Source organism: Micromys minutus, assembly GCF_963924665.1.
Source record: "Micromys minutus genome assembly, chromosome: 18".
Classification (NCBI taxonomy): domain Eukaryota; kingdom Metazoa; phylum Chordata; class Mammalia; order Rodentia; family Muridae; genus Micromys; species Micromys minutus.
This window is the reverse complement of record NC_137953.1, coordinates 26,275,248-26,292,411: the sequence shown is the minus strand read 5'-3', so window position 1 is coordinate 26,292,411 and position 17,164 is coordinate 26,275,248. Positions and strand designations below refer to the sequence as shown.

Genomic DNA, 17,164 nt, shown 5'->3' with positions numbered 1-17,164 from the left:
TTTCTGTCATTCCTATGAAATGGAGAAGAGGGATGCTGTGTTGGGAACTGGCATTTGGCTCCGAAACCAGGACCTGGGGATGGAATGAAAAAAAATAGGTTTTTCCCTTAGCCAATGCCGATTACTTTCTTTGTGCCCTTTCTTTGTGTCTGTCTTGCTAACACTGGACTCCTGTGGGCTAACCCAGCTGTAAGTGGAACAACAAAAGGGACCAGATGTTCACTGGATGGTTAAAGAGTTCTAGGAGGCAGTAAGGGACAGCACGGTCCCCAGGGATACCTACACCAGCAGTAGCATCTGTTGTAGAAGCACGTAGAGGCACATGTCTGACTACGAGTAAGGCTCTTTGAAAGGGACTGCTGGTCAGGCTTTGCCAGATAAAGGCCGAAGCTACTGGTAGTTCTGTGGTGAGCACCATGCTTGCGCCCTGTGTGGAGAGCTCCACATTGCTTATGAAATCTGCCAGAAAACCTGGAGGGTTCCACCACTGAAAGGTGGAGAGATCCGCCTACTCCTGATAATTAGCTTCTTTAAGTGATGATGACCTCCTTCCCCCCAAGAGGATAAGGGGTGACCTCATGGGTGAAGCCTAGAAACCACACTATTCATACTGATGGGCAGATAAATGCACGTGTTAAACAGGCCTCCTCCTCTCCTGCTACTGCTGTCTCACCTGGGCTTTCTGCAGGATACACACACACACACACACACACACACACACACGATAGAAAAGGGACGTGGAATAGTTTTCTTGCCTGTTAGCTCATGTTCAGAGCTCATAGCTACCAGAGAGTGTCTGCCTTCCAATTCCTGGGTCCACTGAGTCTTGAAACCCTCCACTCTAGAGAGACCTGTTTCTCGATCTCTGGACAAGTACATATTTGGTTTTGGGTTTTTTTTTTTTTTTTTTTTTTTTTTTTTTTTTTTTTTTTTTTTTGGTTCTTTGTTTTGTACTGTCTTAGCTCTATCAGGATCAAATTTCTCTATGCCATGTCAGCCACCTTCCATAGGACCCTGGGGGTTCTAGAGAGTTCAGGCCTTCAGTCGATAGTTTTTCTAACCATGGACTCTTCCCCAAAGCACCCTGGTAAATGCTGTCCTCATCCCTAACTTCTGCCGCACAGATGCTCCATCATTCACCACAGTTATAATTTACCAGTGTTCACAAACCCAGCAGGCACTTCCTGGTCCCCTCTAGGAAGGGCTTCTGGGCTCAGAACTAGGCTGGGACTGGGGCTGGGGCTCAGTCTGCAGTCTTGCTTCGAGTGGGACCATTGGATTAGGATGAGGAATTTGCACTGTGTGCTTGCTCGCTCTCTAGAGTAGGGTGGGCGGAAGGGTTAAACAAAGCCTGAGGGCCTAGGGATCTGGGTGTTGGAAGTTGCTCTGACAAGAGTCGGATAATGAGGCCTCTTTCCAGAAAGGCCACAGCGAGGGAATGACAGCACAGAAGAGTGCAGGGCACAATGAGGGCAGTAGGAAGCAGATGCTGGGTGAGATTAATGACTGGAGACCCAGAGAGATGGCGTAATGCCTCTGGTGGCATTTCGAGGATACCACTCAGCCAGGGCCATGACCAGGGCCTAGGGAGCAGAGCAGGGCTGGGGGGGAAAGCTCTACCCAACAGGTCTGTAACTCGAGGCTTCTCATGGTGAAGGTATAGGTAGTCAGCCAGCACAGATCACAGACCCCTGAACCCTCTAGGTAATAATGAGTGGTACTGAGGAGGGCATCGGAGGGAGGAGGGCATCTGAGGAATACTGGTGTGCGGTACCGAGGCTTTGTGGCATCAGCTCTGATAAGTTCCCTGTCTCTTCCAGACAGCTCTTCAAACGGCCTCTTGGGGCAAGCCATTTACTTGCACCTCTTTGCTCTAAGAGAGCATCCATGATGCTAATGAATTCAACCCTCACTGTTCCTCCAGCTAGGGAGACATTGCAAGGCATGTATGACTTTTGTCCCTCAAGAAACCTAAGCCTAGGGACATCAGCCACCGACTTCCTCAGTGACAAGAGAAGCAGAGACATACACAGCCTTGCCCACAGCATTCTTTAGAGCACCGCTAAGTGGGAACCGCCTCTTCACCAGTTCCATTATCGGATACATGAACTGGGGAGCAGTCGCCAAAGACGTGCTGCCTGGGGATGCGAAGCTTACCGCAGGATCATTTTCAGCCCATTCTTTTCAGCCCGATATAAAGAGGGCTTAAGAGGCAGCTGATAAAGGCAGCTGATAGAGCATTTCTGATGATAGATCACTGTGAATTTGGGACATAGATCTCAGAAGCGGCATGCAGATGTGGGCGGCGTGCCTACAGCTGCTTGTTTATTTGAAAAGCCTTAGCACATACACTTGTATATATATATATACACAGAAGGAAGAAAAGAAAGAAATTGATCCTGAATTCGGACTCATTCTTGTTATAAAATGCATCTATGTATTCCTGAACAGCTAAATTCCTTCCGTGCATTTGTCTGAGGTGTGATTTCAATATAATTTCCATTCTAGGTTTAACAATTATATATATATATATATGTGTGTGTATGTATGTATATAAACCCCTGTCTAATTGTCAATATCTAGGGCTGGCAAAATGGCTCAGCAGGTAATGGTGCTTGCCCCAAAGCAAGACGGCAGAGTTTGATCTTAAGGACCCACATATGGTGAAAAGAGAAAACTGTCTTCCAAAATTTTTCCTCTGACTTCACATGCAATGGTACACAAGCATACACACCCCAACGAAATAAGAGAGTGTTTAAAAAAACCTTCAATATCCAATGTGGCTTTAATAATTGTTTATATTTAAAATATAAACATGTGTCTGTAATCCTAGTGCTCAGAAGACAGAGGCAGGGTTTTAAGTTCAAGGCAAGCCTGAGGTACTCAGCAAGTATGAGTCCAGCCTGGTCTAAAGAGTGAGGTCTTGTCCAAAAAAAATCCAGAAAAATAAAAGTCGTGATAGGCCAACCTAGAAGACTCTTTAAAAAAACCCAAGAGCCAGGCAGAGAAGTTTGATAAGCCAAAAAAGACCTCTAAAAATAAGATTCCCTAAGGATGTGAGTTGGGTGGGTAATGAAGGCTCGAAAGCAAAGGGGTGACATGAAGCACCTGCTGACAAAGTGTTTGAAGACAGGTGACAGTGGCCCTGGAATCAGGCGGTGTCTAGGTGTCATTTGGTGTGTTTTAAAGAACTGTGACAGTTTTTTTCTAAAATTCAAATAGCTACCAAATGTCAGAAGCTACATCTTTTCATGCATTAAAATGTATCAAATGTCAAACTAAAAATGTGTAAGGCTGGATAGGTTTTCAAAGTTTATTTTTGTGGGGTACCTAGACAAGGGGCCCTTTCAAGTTTGTCAGCTCCCTCCCCACCTTCTGTTCCAGGGACAGGGGAGAGGTAGTGGGGCCTGAAATCAAGCTCTGTTTCTTCTTGCTTTCGGAGCCCAGGACTTTGCTTCCTCTCCCTCCTGGTTCCAGATTATTCGTCCCTGGCACGGGCAGGCTCTGCACTGGGGATGAAGCAGATGCCACCCTTGACAAGGTGACAAGGATGATTCAGACCCTTTGAACCTGAGACTCCAAGCCTTCCACAGGCCACGGGAAGGCCTGCTTGGGCCCTGGTCATAGGAAGAGAGGGACATAACTATGTCCTGCAGACATTCTGCCTTTGTCATTGGCTCATGTTATCTCTCCAACGTCTAGTTGCTTGAATTGAAAGCAGTCAACTCCACAGGTGCCTGGCGGATGTCACCGAGAGCCTGGGGCCCCTGTTTCAATCACTCCTGGACATACTCTAATTTGTGGGGTCCTTACCTCTGTCACCCTCAGGCGATGCTGTTCTCCTGTCTGGCACTGTGTTAGGATTGGCATGAGAGTGTAGCTATCTATCTTATTTCCCACGGTTTAGGTCCCCAAACCGAGCCCAGACTGAATGGGGGTCTCCCAGGGGGGAGGGAAGACTGGAAACCAGCATTCTTCCGGAGACACACGGGTAGGTGAACTGGGGAAGAAGATGAGGGGTCGCTTGGCGAACAGCTGGTACTGAAGAGGGAGGCTTCTCTGCTAGCTGGTCCCTGGGATGAAGCCAGATAAGTTCATCTTTGTCTCTGTCACCTTTAGAGTGCGCCCCCAGGTGTGGAGGTGGGAAGCAAGGAGCAGAGCCAACTGTGGGTGCTGTGAATGGGGCAAGTAGCTGTGTGACTTGTCCAGGCCCCTGCGTGCTCTGGGCCTCAGAAGATTCCACAAATAGGCTGGGTGCACTGGGGCTTGACAGTGTGAGAGCCACCCCTTCTGAGGGTCCTGGGATGTCTCTCTGTTCCCTTTTGCTTGGAGATATGTGGCTGCACTGGCCCTGGTCCTTCAGATCCCCCTTTCATAGCTTTCCTTCCAGGCGGGAGAGTTAATTTCCCCCGTTCCCTTCTCCTGCACCCCAAGGGTCAGTGTAGCGAGGAGGCCCCAGGGGAAGGCTGAATGGATGGAGAAGCTGCCTCGGTGGTGGACTGCTGGGCAGACGGGTGACAGAGGATCACACGGCAGCTGTCTGCTTGATGCTGTGGAAGCTGATCCTGGTGGGAGACGTGGGAATGGACATGGCTCTGGCCACAGGCACTTGAAGGGCTTGGTGGTCCTGCCAGCGGTGCCACCGCTTCCTCAGGGCTGAGCGCACCTGCGGGGAAGGAGAGTCACCTGCCTCTGCCTCCTCTATCCCATCTCAGGAACGGTTACAGTTGTCTGTCCTGCTGCCCTCACTCCAAGGGACTGATGACGTCCCAACCTAAGGTTGAACAATCACCCTGTCTTTCCCTCTCCTGGAGAGGCCACTGTCCTGCTTAAGGTTTCAGGTCCCCTGCCACCATGAATTAGGTACCTATGGCTTTGTTAAGTCAGCCCCTCAGCTCAGCAGGCATCAGGCCCAGCTTTCTCCTCATCAGGAAAAGCCTCTCCTCGCCCCCTGTGTAGCCCCGCCTTCTCCACCACTGCCTAAGGGACAGCTTCTGGCTCCGTCATTTCTACACCTGACTGGAGTCTCTTCTGTTTGTATTGAAATGAAAGACAACAGCTTCTTCCTGAGTGTGTGTGTGTGTGTGTGTGTGTGTGTGTGTGTATGTGTGTGTTCACGCATGCATGTGTGTTTCCAGTGAGCACCAAGGCACGCATGTATGTGGAAGTCAACTTTCATTCAGGTGTAGGTTCCCTTCTTCCACAATGTAAGTTTTGGGTGTTGAACTCTGGCCCTAAGCTCTGGCAGTCACTCACCAGCCCCTGCCGGGTGTTCCTCTGCTGTCTGGATGGAATACACCACCTCACATTTTCTTGAAACTTCCTTCCCTCTGTCATCCCCAATATCTGGCTTCCACAGGCCCTGCTATCTGGGGACCTCACTCTCTGGCTCTGAGGGCATACACTGAGCTCAGACATGTTATTTCTGGCTTCTGCATTTGACCTAAACTGGCTCTGCTTCCCTAAACCCCATCTCCTGTCAGATGGAGTTGAGAAGAACCAGCAATGAAGCTCTTCTGAAAGGCTGGGCTGCTTGACTGGACCACATGGGAGTGCAATCTAAGAGACCTGAGCCCCTAGACCACCCCAAAGGCCCTGTCTCCTACCTCTCCATTGAAGAAGCAATAGAAAACAGACACGAAGAAGCCCTAGAAAGAAAGAAAGGAGATGTCAGGCATCTGCTGAGGGGTCATACCAGTTGGAGGTGTGGCAGGACACAGGATGGCTGGGGCACACTTCCTAGGATACAGTTACACCAGGATCTGTTCTACATTGGTGCAATCTCTTGCCTCAACATCCTGAGCTTGTCCTAGGTGTTCTCAGAAACGCTAAGACAGTTAAACCCCAGGATGGGGGGGGGGGTTAATGCAAACCAGAGTAGCCTGGTCAGCATCTGGGGCCCAATGGAGTTCTGGATGTGCAAGCACTTGTGTCTCGGTGCTCGTGTAACTGATCCTAGTGTGGCGGCTCAGTGTTAGCTTCCGGGTCTGGGAGGTGCTGCGCTGCTGCTGGGGTGCCTACCTGGAAGGACTGCAGGAAAGAGTTGAAGTAGATGAACACAATCTGTGACAGGTCGTCCTCTCCAGGATTGACAAAGAAGAGCATGTAGGTGATGCCCAACAGGGGGAGAAGGACCAGGGTGGCCTTCACTGCCTTCCTGGATGGGAAGCAAGAGGGTGAGGGCACACCCGAGCTCAACCATAGGCAGGACACACGCAAGGGGGAAGACGGGGTACCCTGCTTTGCTTAAGCGACTCTAGGGGTCAGGACCCCAAGGGCTCCAGTGAGAGTATCCTCTCGCTTCTTCCTTGCCTGCCAAGTCAAGGTGTCCAGGCATTTCCGTACCTGTACTGGACTGTCTCAGATGTGGTGGATGCTCGTAATTTTGTCATCAGAATCCTGACGATGTTGAACAGAAATACAAAATTGATCTGGAAGAAAGCGGAGAGGGACACTGGAAGGTGTGTAGTGGGGGCGGGCTGGGGAACAGAATCCCTGACACCTGCCTCCTAGACACAAGCTCCAGCACCAGGCACCTTCTTGGGTCACCCATAGTTTGCTCCTTCCTAGCCATTGACTCCAGGGTCTGCTCTCCACCCGTGGGCCGGGCAGCTTGTAAAGAAGATGAGTGAGAGAAGATGTAACTCCTCTGGGGTCACTACTGAGAATCTCAACCCCTGCCTTGCTCCAAGACTAACAGAACCACACCCTCGATCTCTGCTCTACCTCTCTTGGTCACAGGGTCCCTACTTAGTGGTAGAGGATCCCAGAGGCCCTCAAACTGTCACCGGCTCTAGGTTGGTCAAAGGTCCTTTCAGCTCGGCCGTGGAGGAGGGGACATGGGCCAGATGGAGTGATTAGTCTCTACTACTTTCTCCTAGGCGCTCCTAAGCCTTCAGACACCCACGGGCAAGGAAGATGAATGGGCTGCCCAGTAGCACTGGGAAAGGACTAATTTATCTTCATTTGGTGTTTTCCCCTAACATCAAAGACACTCCCATCTCTGATCGCCATGGCTCTGCTGGCTCCTGAGTCAGCTTCCTGCAGCATTGGTCTCTGTGGCTCCCCAGTGTCTCTTGAGCTCCGAGGGGGATCTCGAGGGTCAGTAAATTGATCAGCTGGCCCCTGTGGTTCTGCTGTCCCTCCATGTATGCCATTCTCTATGACTGTGATATATATTTGTCTCAGAGTAGGTCTTGTGCAACCATGTGTATGTGTCTATTGGGAAACACTGTGCCTGCATTTCTCTTTATGTACAGCTAAGTGCAGGCAAATGGGAATGAGATGTGCACATGCCTGTTGGGACTCTTTCCCCAGAAAGTGTTCATAGGGTAGGAGACACCTAATTAGCCTAGAGATGTCTGCTGGTCTGTCTGTGTGGAGACACAACACGCACCCCCCCCCCTCAGTCTCCGCCTAGAAAAATCCATTGCTTCCATGGATTGAGCCAGCCCTTCTAATTCTCCCACACTACATATAGATTTGTGGCAAGGAGTAAGGGACATCAGTATGTATCGACTTGTAGTCGACTGTCCCCAAGCTGGACAGTAGAGGAGCTGAAGAACTCGGGCTCCCTGCAGCCTCTGCTCTCTCACAGTCATGTGCAGAATGTAGCCCAGGGAGCCCACAGACAGCTGGGAGGAGGCAACAGGCTGCTCTTGGCCCGCTGCCTGCTTTCTCTCAAGGCTCACCTAGCCTATGGTAACACAAGTTCTTTGTGTTTTTTTTTTTTCAAAATATTAAAATATATTTTATTCTGGACCTCTTTCAGATCTGACTCAAATTACAGTTGTCAAAACAATATAATGCAAAGGGAAAACTGCAATTGCAACAACAACAACAACAACAAAAACACACACACACACACACAAATGTGGTTGGAAAGGGCCAAAGGTCATCGGGGACAAATCACTGTGGTGTGGAACGAAAATATATCGTAAGTGTCATCAACATGGTCTAGGGGAGAGAGACATCTGTATCAGTCTTCCTTACACAACCATTGTGAAAATTGAACAATAAAGTTCTTAAGCGTGTACAAAAAACTGTCATGGGCTGGTTAACACTTCTACAACAGCTTTAAAGTTAACCGGTAACACAAGTTCTTGTTCTTTCTCCAGGTCTTTGGGACGTCTCTGAGAGTAGAGACTATTGCAATAAAAAGAGATTCGTTTCTACAAATATTTCTTGCATTGAATATTATTCAATTCCCTAACTGGTTAATCCAATTGTCTACCCAAATGGCTCATCTCTCCACTGACCTACCAAATAGTCATCCATCTATCCAACCACCCTCCCATCAAATACTTCATTCACTTTCCACCCATCCATCCATCCATCCGCCCACCCATCCGCCCACCCACCAACCCAAGTACCCAGCAGTCACTAAGCACCTCTTGGCTTCAGGGCCCTGTTCTCTGTCATGGAGGTGTCGGGAAAAGTGGTTGATATGGAGTGTCTAGGAGACCCTGCCCTCCCCTTTCACTGACAGGCTACCCCACCTGACTTTGTGCCCCCTGGAAGCTACCCTTTCTTTCTGAGCTCATTCCCCAGCCTCCCTCTTTATAGTGCCTGCATCAGCCCCACCCTGGAAAACGTCCCCTCTCTCCAGAGAGCGCTCTGACCACTGCAGACCATACTAAACTTTTCAGCACTCCTTCTTAGACTCTACCTACACCCCAAAGCAAAACATGCCAGTTTCTCAATGAACCATTCTACACATACGTTGTCCAACTGGTTCAACCAATTGTTTTTCCATGCCAGCCTCTGAGCTGGGGCATTGGTGAAAGGCATGTGGACAAGTAGGCACAGTGTCTGCTCACAGAGATATGGCCTAGTCTCTGATGGGAAAGGACTGTGTTTTTCACAGGGACTCAGAAAAGGCTGGAGAAATGGCACACAAATAAACAAGCTGAGAAACGGTGACAGCGTAAGCTCTGAAAGTGGAAAGCATCCAGTCAGACACCAGACCAGGAAAGACTAGAATGGTATTGGGGTGAAGAAGCCAGCCACTGTTGGGGCCAGAGTAATTCTGCTTGTGGGAATCAAGACCAGCTCCAGTGGGTGGAAACCCACACAGGAAAATCCAAGTCCTTCAACAATTCCCTGGAGGGACACTTCCACCCATTCTGGAATGTTCTTAAGGTAGCCCACATGGCTGCATTCTGGGACGGTTGGGGTGTACAGGTAGGCTAGCTCCCCTAAGAAGTTCTCATGGAGAAGTCTTTTCTTTCCACGGCCCCAACATTGGTGACTCGGTGCCACAGACATTTGCATTCCATTTGCTTCTCAGGAGCTCAGTCAAGTGGGAACCAGATCCAGAGAGGACCTGGGTCTGGAAGATGGTTCTGGGGATCAAGGCAGCAACCGTGTGAGAAGAACTTTTCCACCATGGAGGAGCTCTTGTCTTGACTCCCACAGTGTGAGCATTTCAGTCTGTATTATCCTGCGACAGGACAGGCCTGGGGAAGCCTATCCCTGCCCAGAGCTCAACAATGAAGAGATAATGTGCACATCGTTCCGAGCTCAGTCCCAAGCACTACACAGCTATTCCTCAAGCCACATTCTCTTTGACTGGCGGGCCCCATCACAAGCCATGCTTTACAGATACACAGGTGCAATAGACTGATCTGTCAAGCCAAAGGCAGCAGGGCTGGCTTCAGCAGCCTCTTTCGCCCAGCCTCTACACTTTGCTCCTACAGGGGTTAAGAAAATGTAGGCAGACGGGAGCTGGCCTCTCTTTCACATTCAGCTGTTTCCTCCCCTCCCATTAATGGCCTGCCCTCTGGAAGCTTTGTGTGCCTGTTGAGGAAGAGTCCAGGGTACTAGCATATATCCGAGCCCCCTAGTCCTCACATTCACCCCATAAAGCATCCATGGACCATATTGGGAAGGCATGGCACCAGCCAGAATTCCCTCGGGTTCACTCCATAAAGTCAGAAAGTACAGCCCATATGGCACAGGGAACAGCCCTGCCTGCCACCATAATCCAAGGCAGAGAAAGTACAAAGCACAGGCTGAGAGGGGGTCAGGGAACAACGTGGGAGGCAGGAAAGAAGGCCAGATAACAGAACAGGTGACTTTGATTCATCTCTCTATGAGCTTCAGACTTGGCTCCTGCCATCTTTAAGCTGGTCGCCCCACCGCCTTGGAGGCTTCTCTAGGTTCTGAGCAGGTCCTTCAAAGCTTTGGGCTCGCCTCTTCCTTTTGTTTCTTACTCATCTTGTGGCTCTCTGGGCCACACCTGTCTGCTCTCCGTGGATCTATAAAACCTGGGACCCTTCAGGATGGACACCCCTGGGAGATTAGTCCTCAACAGATGCATCACTACGTACAGGGAGCAGGCTGGGACAGGCCAGGAGCTCTGATAGCACACTTCCGCTCCCAGCAGCTGTTCACACCTGATGTTATATTCAGGGCCCCAGATGTGCACAGCCAAGGCCCCTGGATGTTGTTACATGCATATGTTGCTGGAGCAGGCTAAGGCCTCAGGCATCTACATTAGGAACAGGTACGGCCAAAAGCTGTGGGTACTTTGGGGAGGCGTGGAGAGTAAGCACTCACTGTTCATGAGTCACAGAGCCCAGTGTCAGTCAGACCTTAGTGTCACGTAGTGTAGATGTCTAGTCTATACCCTTTGGGCCCAAGAGCACTTACAGGGAACAGTGCTCAGCCTGAGGCTTTCTCTAGTGTCATAGGGCTGGTTCTTCGTGAAAATGGGGTAGACTGAAGGTGTGGAGAGTTAGTCCCGAGGCAACATCCTGGGAAGATAAATAGGACAGGCTCCCCCACCCTCAAAGAGACATGTCTAAGACCTTTATACACAGCTCTTCCAAGGAACCAGGTTGAGACCAAGGCTGCTTGTCATGGTAGTAACCAACCCTGACTGGGTTTGCTCTCCTGCCTAGCCCCTCTTGTAATCTGCTGTGAGTCCCGAGACAACCTCTAGGGAACTCCTGGCTTTAAGTGTGGGTCTCCAGGTTCAAATCCACATGGCTTCACCTGCACTTTTGTGGCCCTAGGCAAACCACTAACTACAGATTTTGCTTCCTCATCTGCCCAACACAGATAACCACAGACTTGTCTTGAAGTTTGGTGCAGAGAGACAATAGTGGCTATGAAGCCATGTGCCAGTTTTAATGAACAAACATACTTCTTTCACAATAGCCACAAGGTAGTGGTCAGGCTTCCCACAGAATCCAGAAACCCTCTAGAGAGCAGGAGTGATGAGCAGGAGACTAGACCCTGGGGCTCAGCTCCACTAATTGTGCCTGTAACCTTGGGTTTAATCTCTGCAATGGGCAGGATCATTTCTCCTATGTAGCAAATGTGTGCTGGGAACAGAACCCATTGGAGGGCTCAGCTCGGATCCTGGGAACTTCTGCTAGTATAAGTAGCTGGCTTATAGCAAAGGAAGGGGGTGTGCAGTCAGAGAGAAAGGGGTATACCTGGGCAGTCGGGAACTGGACCCCCAATTGCTCCTTCACTTCTTTATGACTCCCTCATACCTGGACAACAGTGTGAGGCTGGAGCTCATTCCCAAGCCTTTGGGTCTCGTCCAGGCCGGCCTTCCTTGGCTGGGTCCCAGGTTGATCAGAAACCACGGTCCTTTACACAAGCTCCTGGCAGCTGGCTGGGAGGTTTTCATTCACACTGAGGGGTGAGTGAGTCACTGCAGCTGCTAGTCCAAGGACAGTCCTTCCCTCACTGCTGACAAAGAGCAGCCTCTGCCTAAGGGAGTGGAGCCCTGAAGGCGGGTGGAAAACCTTCCTAGTCATCTTCCGCTGATGTCCATCAAGGACATGCCAAAGATGGGATCCAGTGACTCCAATCGGCACAGGAGAGCAAGCCTCAGGGGACGGAAGAGATGAAGTACTTGTCGCCATGGTAGACAAAGAAAGACTCGATAGGCACCTGCTCTGCGCAAGAGGAGGGCTCCGTGGCCCTTTAAGAGAGCTGGTACTCACAGAAGCCTAAAATAAACCTTATATAAATGCCAATTTCTTATGGGGCTTTTCTAATATGATTTTTAATGTATGATATATAATGGGCTCTTCCTCCCCCCCCCCAGAATGCAGCCATTACTTAAACTCCATCTTAATTAAAGCTTGTTGTGCATTAAGTATGTGGTGGCAATTATATCTTAGATGTGAATACACTTGGCAAAGGGCGGGGAGCTGGCCTAGGAACAATTGCTCATTACACCGCATTCTCGAATCTACTGCGGGCCTGAGGGCGGTGGGCGGGGCCCTAGAGGCTGTTCGGAGGGGGGGGGGGGCAGAGGAACTGAGCTCTGTGTTGAACAGAAGCTGGCTCACCTGCCGCTTTGCCAGCTTGCCTACCTTTCTGTCTCATACTGGACCTGACAACAAACATATGACCCGGGAAGGCGCTAAAGCCAACCAGACAGACCATTTCTGCACCTAATGACAATAGCAAAGAAAGTCTGGAGCAAAGAAAGTGCACAGGCGCAGTACCACAGGCAGAGCCCATAGGAGAGCCAGCGGGCAGTGCACAGGCGCAGTACCACGGGCAGAGCCCACAGGAGAACCAGCGGGCAGTGCACAGGCGCAGTACCACGGGCAGAGCCCATAGGAGAGCCAGCGGGCAGTGCACAGGCGCAGTACCACGGGCAGAGCCCATAGGAGAGCCAGCGGGCAGTGCACAGGCGCAGTACCACGGGGCAGAGCCCATAGGAAAGCCAGCGGGCAGTGCACAGGCGCAGTACGGAATGGGTACAGGGTGTTGCCTAGGCCAGGTCTTTGACAGTACCTCTGCCTGGGTGGCTCTCTTGCTATGCTTCTAGTGTCGCAGCCCATTAATCCACAAAAGACTTACCAAGAGCACGAGGATGATGGGGCCCTGGTAGATGTAGTCCACTAAGTCTCCAGGTTCCTTGCCAAACCAGCACCTGCAAAAAGATAGGGTGGCTGAGATAGATTCTGATACTCAACTCAGAACCAGGTCTCTCTTGTGTGACCCCTCCTGAGCCCCAGTCTCCAGGGCAGTGCTTGGTTGATAGCTACACGCACTAAGTACCCTAGCAAGGCCCTGTTTTTTGTTGTATCTGGTGGAGCCAGCCTCAGGGTTTGCCTGGGGCAGGGGCTGGAGTGGAGCATCTAGGACTAGGCATGTAGCAGGTATAGGAACCAAGGAAGAGCTGGGTTCTTCTTCACTGGTCTATGGGCTGGCTGGCCCACGTCACCTGCTGTTTGTAGAACCTGTGCCAGAAACTCATGGCACAGAGCTGCAGGTGTGGATGTGGGATCTTCTTCAGCCCTGGGCACAAGCCCTTTGAGCTGAGCTGCAAACTATGGAAGGTGCCTACTGCCTGGCCAGGTTCGCTGACAGCTGAAGATGCTTTGGGACCCGGAAGAAAGAGCCAGAAGTTGGGCTAAGTTTCTGGCTCTTCCAACAGAGGTTCATCCAGTGCAGCTCAGTCTCAGACAACCATCTCTGTTTGAACACCCTTGAGAGGAAGCTCATCACCGACAGAGGCAACTCTCCACTTCCTGAGCATCTTTTGTCTTTGTGAGGCTTTCCTCATGCTAAGGTCCTTAAACGTGACCCTACTTAAACGCCAACTACCACCTCTTGCCCCTGTGACCCCAAGGGGAATTGCTGCCACCTGGGTTTTCAAAAGCCCCCAGGCCAGCCTGTCCCACTTACTGTTCGTTCTCATAGTAGAGCTTGCCAACTGCCCAGGCGACAATGATGGGGCAGGGTATGCCTGAAAGGAGAGACACATGCTACAGGGGATGGACACATGTATAAACACCCTCTTGTAGTCAGGACATTACAGGGGCCCGGGATTGTTTTGGGTCTTCCAACCACAGGCCACCTGTGACCCTACGGTGCTTGACCCAGCTCCTGCCCCAACTCTCAGCCATCCTTGCCAAGCAGAGCATGGTGTAGTGGACAAGTGTCTTTGGACCGGTCACCTTGGGTAGGAGGAAGGCTTTCTGGAATGACTTCTGGAGATTTGGGGGGCAGAATGGTGGAAGCGGATGCATCCTGAGATGGCGCAGGGGTGGCGGGCAGAGCTGTACTCGGGCATTGGTCAAGACTGCATGGGGGCGGTGGCTGGGGTTTGCATGGGAAGGGGCAAGGCAGGCTGGGTTCTAGTCCTTGGCCTTGAGATGAAGGGCGGGGAACAGATTTTGTCAACAGTGCCCCTTTCCCAGGAGGTCCTCCTGCCCAGGGACCCTCACACCATCCAATGAAGAGGAAGAGCCACTTGCGCAGGTGCTCCGTGGAGTATGTCATGACAATGGCCGTGTGCAGGTAACAGCCCTCCACAAACATCCAGAAGAAGTTGGTGACCACAAAGTAGTTGAAGATGGCGGTGATGCAGCGGCACCAGACCTGCGTGTGGGGTGGGGTGGGGTGGTGAGCGATTTCTGGGGCAGCAGGTCCCACGGGTAACCACAGGACCTTGAACTTTGAGACTCAAGGAAAGGGTTCCAAATGCCCAACTCCCGGTGGGGTAGCTCAGCCTCCCACCTTCACTTCCGGACAGCTCCTCTGACCTCCTCTCCTCCCCAACCTCTTCAGTCCCCCTTTGCTTATGTGGTGTAAGGAATGGAACACAGGGCCTCCCACCCCCTAGGCAGGCACCCTATCACTGAGCCTACAGCCCTAGCTTTGTAAGACATTTGAACATATTTTTATGTTCTAATAGGGTCTCAATAAATTGCCCAGGCTGTCTATGAATTCACTATGTAGCACAGGTTTGCTCAGAACTTCTAGAAATATTTCTCGGTTTCCCAAGTAGCTGGGATTCCAGCCCTGCCTCACACTGTCAGATGTCTCTTGTCAGTCTAGAAAGAGACAGTGGTTGGCTTTCTGCCAGATGACTGGGGCTGAACACTGTTTTCAGTGTCCTTTTGGCTACAGAGATAGTCAGACTGGGCTTCACTTAGGGATAGACTTTGAACTTTCTCTTAAAAAGGAAGAAAACAAACCAGGCATGGTAGCTCATGCCTTTAATCCCAGTATTTTGGAGGCAGAGACAGGCAGATCTCTGATTTTGAGGCTAGCCTGGTCTACAGAGTGAGTTTCAGAGCAATGAGGGTTACACAGAGAAACCCTGTCTCAAAAAACCAAAAACCAAACCAAAACAAAAACCAAACCAAAAAAAAAAGCTAAAAAACTGAAAACCAAAACCACCACCACCATCACCACCAAAAAATGTGAGAGAAACAAGCCAGAGAGGAGGGTGGGGCTGTTGAGGTGTTAGGACAGGGGGGCTCCTGCTGGCTCATGACGGGAGGCTCTCGCAAATTTTGAGGCCTCTACAAATCCAGGCACTTTTCTAAGCCCTGAGGTAGTCACCTTACCCATCGGTGAGAGTAAAGGAGAGTTTAATGGGGGCTGTGCTCAGGACCCCTACTGTGTGACCTATCAGCTGGACCTGTCCCTGTTCCTCTGAGTGAGGAGACACTCCCAAGCATGGATGTAGGGAGAACAGGCACTGACCCAGAGTCACACGTGACCCCTCTGAGCCAGGGTCCAAGCCATGGGCTTCCATATCTGTGGCTTCCTCCCAGGGTTGTCTTACAGTCAATGCTAGTATGTGGAGGATGTGGAGACAGCATCCAGCTGGGTGAGGGGAGCCCTGGGCAGCCTACTTCCTCCCTGTGTGGCTTAGCTATCTGGTCGCTGGGTACTGCTCCTAGGCTAAGCTGCTAACTGCCCCATAGCTCTGTCCCTACAGCTCTATCCTTGGCCCTGGGTCCATTTGGTTTCCTTTGTTTTAGAGAGTTGTGGTGGGTGGGAGGTTATGAACTCCAAATACTAAAGCTGTCTTTTTTCCCCCCAGGTGAGGTGCAGTCCCATTAGTACCAGCCAAGACTGAGGCTGGCACTTACCTGACACCTCATTACACTGGCTTGGCCCAGAGACAGGGCCCTAAGGTAGGTTTCAGGCCAGGCTGAGTTAAGGATGAACTCAGCACTCGTGCATGTGTGAATGCGCAAGCACGTGTGTGTGTGTGTGTGTGTGTGTGTGTGTGTGTGTATGTGTGTGTGTGTGTGTGTGTGTGTGTGTGTGTGTGTGTGTGTGTGTGTATGTGTGTGTTGAGGGTCAGGTCAGCCAAAGACAACTGAGACCTCTATGGGGTAAGTCAGAGAATGGAGCTGACCCTCTTCCAGGTTCAGTTTTACAGTGACTTGGACACTTTGCACTAACAGTTGACACAAATCCAGGGTGGACACCTAATATCTGGGGCCATGGAGTAGATACACCACACCAACAATGAAACCTTTACCACTCTGAGCTTCACTTTCATGTCTGCGGAAGGGAAATCTCTTTAGTTCTTCACTGAAAATGAAGCAAGAAACCTCTTGATAGAGGTTAATACCCACTCCTTTCCTATAAGGTATCTGGATTTGAATATGAACAGGGGGCAGAGGGTAGGGGGCAGGGGGCAGGAAACGTGGTGCTAGCATTAGCTGGGAGCAACCCCCAAGGCCTGACCCAGGGTGGGTTACTCCATGAGACAGACTAGGAACCGACAGGCAGCAAGACAGGCACCCCCGAGTCTGAGGCTCCCAGAAGTGACCTCATTGCCCTCATGCACTTCGTGGTCGATGAGCTGCAGCAGGAACCAGGAGATGTTCCTCAGGATGAAGGTGGTGATGAGGTTCCAGTGAATCACATTCCGCAGGCAGCGAATACTCCTGTAGAGGCCCAGGTGAGAGTCAGCCAGGTTCATCTGGGGCTTGGGCTGGAGGTCAGCAAGATAAGGACCAGCTGGGAAAGCCTGGGATGAGGGTGGGGCTGGACCAGAGCCCAAGGCCTCCCTCGTGGTCTTCAAGACCCTTCAGAAAGGCCCTGGGGCCTGGATTAAACCCACTTCTGGTCCTTATTCCTGGGCCCCAGAATGGAAGAGACAATGTCTGGGACAGACGAAGTCAAGAAGAAAGCAGGGTGGAGGTGGACTCACCGCAGCACTAGGAAAAGCAGGAAAGCGGCCACCAGGGCCACCACGGAAACACAGTGCCCCAGGTAGTTGACAATGAGGGCGATTCGGTAATGCAGGTCATACTTCCTCTGCTGGACAGACAGACAGGCATGGGAAGACAGGCATGGCTATGTAGGAGTAAGGCTGGTACTCCAGCCGTTTCTGCCCTGACCTTGGGACAAAAACAGCCCTAAGTATCCCTAG

General features: G+C 51.1%; 1 protein-coding gene across 2 annotated transcripts in view; it reads right to left on the bottom strand.

Moving 5' to 3' along the window:
* Positions 1-2,828: 2,828 nt before the first annotated feature.
* CRHR2 (corticotropin releasing hormone receptor 2) overlaps positions 2,829-17,164 on the bottom strand; it is a 43,313-nt gene continuing 28,977 nt past the window's right edge. Inside the window, exons 5-13 of one of the 2 annotated variants that reach the window (XM_080932159.1) lie at positions 16,943-17,049; positions 16,559-16,676; positions 14,208-14,361; positions 13,666-13,726; positions 12,835-12,907; positions 6,346-6,431; positions 6,022-6,157; positions 5,607-5,648; positions 2,829-4,666 (exon numbers count right to left, since the gene is read on the bottom strand). In XM_080932159.1, the coding sequence (XP_080788285.1) occupies positions 4,526-4,666; positions 5,607-5,648; positions 6,022-6,157; positions 6,346-6,431; positions 12,835-12,907; positions 13,666-13,726; positions 14,208-14,361; positions 16,559-16,676; positions 16,943-17,049 (918 nt within the window). In that variant the 3' untranslated portion in view covers positions 2,829-4,525. Of the gene's footprint in view, positions 4,667-5,606; positions 5,649-6,021; positions 6,158-6,345; positions 6,432-12,834; positions 12,908-13,665; positions 13,727-14,207; positions 14,362-16,558; positions 16,677-16,942; positions 17,053-17,164 lie in introns of both variants that reach the window. The other variant, XM_080932158.1, reaches the window with a different exon arrangement.